General features: G+C 39.4%; 1 protein-coding gene across 3 annotated transcripts in view; it reads left to right on the forward strand.

The window, feature by feature from the left end:
* The first annotated feature begins 424 nt into the window (after positions 1–424).
* fcsk (fucose kinase) overlaps positions 425–2,277 on the forward strand; it is a 21,087-nt gene continuing 19,234 nt past the window's right edge. For 2 of the 3 annotated variants that reach the window (XR_004578829.2, XM_026919893.3), the window contains exon 1: positions 425–563. Coding sequence is in view for 1 of the 3 variants with exons in the window: in XM_026919893.3 (XP_026775694.3) it covers positions 482–563 (82 nt within the window). In the remaining 2 variants the exon portion in view is untranslated. Of the gene's footprint in view, positions 564–652; positions 1,737–2,277 lie in introns of all 3 variants that reach the window. The other variant, XM_053236906.1, reaches the window with a different exon arrangement.

Raw genomic sequence — 2,277 nt, forward strand, 5'->3', positions numbered from 1 at the left:
TTATTTAGATAGCCCTAACATGGTTATTTACAATAATGAGTGTGGCTTAGTGTAGACAAAAGTCAATAACTCATGAAACAAATCTCAGCACTGCAGGAAGTGACGTAAGCCCATGCAACATACAGAAGCATGCAAATATTAATGGAGATCAGACAATAGATGGCGCTACAACAGTTTAAATGTTTAAAACTGCTATTTCTTTAATGTAAATTAACATACATTTCTTAAAATGATCTTACACAGTATTAAATAATATCTTTTTACGCATGTTTTTAAAGGCCCTAAAGTGCTTGAACCTTGATAATTGCTGCTTTGGACCTATATATATATATATATATATTTTAAAATTATCATAGACATCATTGATAAATGATTGCGCCTTAAGAAAACTGGAACTTTTATTCTGAAATATGACGCAGCCGGAAGTTGGAGTAGTTTGTAGTAAGTTCCGCGTTGGAGTGTTGTGTTGTTGCTTTTCGGTATGACAGCTGAACGTGTTTTCAACTGGACTGTTGTTGTGCTCACGTGTCAGCACAAAGACAGTGTTTATGCTTTCCAGAGAGGTAAGAATGAAGAGCATTTAAAAAAAATATATTATTTATTTATAAAATTTTTTAAACCTGAATGGGGACTTTTTCATTTGTAATAACAGCAGCTCATCTATGGCACAAGTCTCTCCAGCTGCAGAAGTTTTCCCTGCTCAGCATCTGGGAAGATTTGTCATTTGATGCAGATAGCAAAACCTCACCTGTCAGGCTCTCTCTCTGGTTTCCTGTTTGTCTGTGTCCCAAATGTCTCCCTGTTCAGGTGTATGAAGTGTACACTCTGTGTAGTGCACTTCTCATGCAGTTTACAGACATGGGATGAAAGACTCTTATTTCAGATGATTATATTTACAATCAGAGATCCAGACTTTAACCCAAATTGTTGCCACTATTAATATAACCTTGTATGAGATACTGACTGTTAGAGCCTTGTGAAGTGGTTCACCGTAGCTGATGTTCTACTGATGTCTTTGAATGGTGGTGTGAAATAGTTTGATGTGTATTTTATGGTTAAACGTGTGTGGACACGGGACCAGGACCAGGACCAGGACCGGGACCGGAACCACTGAACCTTCCATTTTGGGATCCATTAATACAGATCAGGTCTCATCTTTACTCTTATAGTAACCTCTACTCTTCTCAGAAGGCTTTCCGCTACATTTTGGAGCGACGCTTTGAAGATTTCTGCCTTTTCACCTACAACAGGTTGGGAACTGATGTCCAGAAAGAAGTTAAAAAAAAAAAAGTTCATCCCAAAGGTGCTCAGTGGGGTTGAGGTCAGGGCTCTGTGCAGGACACTCGAGTTCTTCCACTCCAACCTTCACACACCATGTGTTCATGGAGCTCGCTTTGTGCACAGGGGCATTGTCATGCTGGAACAGGTTTCAGCCTCTTAGTTCCAGTGAAGGGAAACTGTAACGCTACAGCACACAGACTATGACGTCGTCATGGTTAATCCGACTGCTGCGCAGGACTACGATTCCCATCAGCCACTGCACCTCACCAGATCACGTCACATGACTGTTCGCACCTGATTCACGTTTTGGTTTAATGAGCACATGGTATTTAAGTTGCGTCTTGCACTTCATGCTTTGTGTAGCTTTTGTCTTATGTTGCCGTCGTACGTTTTACGATCCTGAGTCCTTAGATTTCTTTCTTCCTCGTGTTCAGAGTTCATCTTCTACAGTGTTTGTGGGTTTTATTTATTTATTTATTTATTTGATTAAATTCAAATCTGCACTTGCATCCACCGCCTCCTGCATGACATGACAGACATCCTAGACAATTGTGTGTTTAGAAAAGATCCTCACATGGCTATGATGGTCAGGTGTCCACAAACTTTTGGCCATATAGTATATTTTATGAATTATGAATGTGCGTCTCTTACAGAGTGAGCGCTTTAACTCATTTCCAGCAGAAACTCTAATATGGACCATGAAAATTTGCTTCCTTCAATCACTCCACAGTGTATCATTAATTTCACTTCTCTTTTGGGTTTATTACAAACCGTCTGGACTGAGAACGTTCTATCAGCTTTTTTTTTTTTTCTGAAGCATTTTTTCCCTCGTCTCTATATAACTGTATACTTTAAATATCTGTTCGCACTATCTGGCCTCCCAGGAGAAGATGGATGTCCTTTTCAAGTCTGGTTCCTCTCAGGATTTCTTTCCTTTGAAATCAAACATTAAGTATGCTTATATTAAATATGCTACAGCAGTGCCAATGCGAGGCA

The sequence above is a fragment of the Pangasianodon hypophthalmus genome, chromosome 9 (assembly GCF_027358585.1).
Source record: "Pangasianodon hypophthalmus isolate fPanHyp1 chromosome 9, fPanHyp1.pri, whole genome shotgun sequence".
Classification (NCBI taxonomy): domain Eukaryota; kingdom Metazoa; phylum Chordata; class Actinopteri; order Siluriformes; family Pangasiidae; genus Pangasianodon; species Pangasianodon hypophthalmus.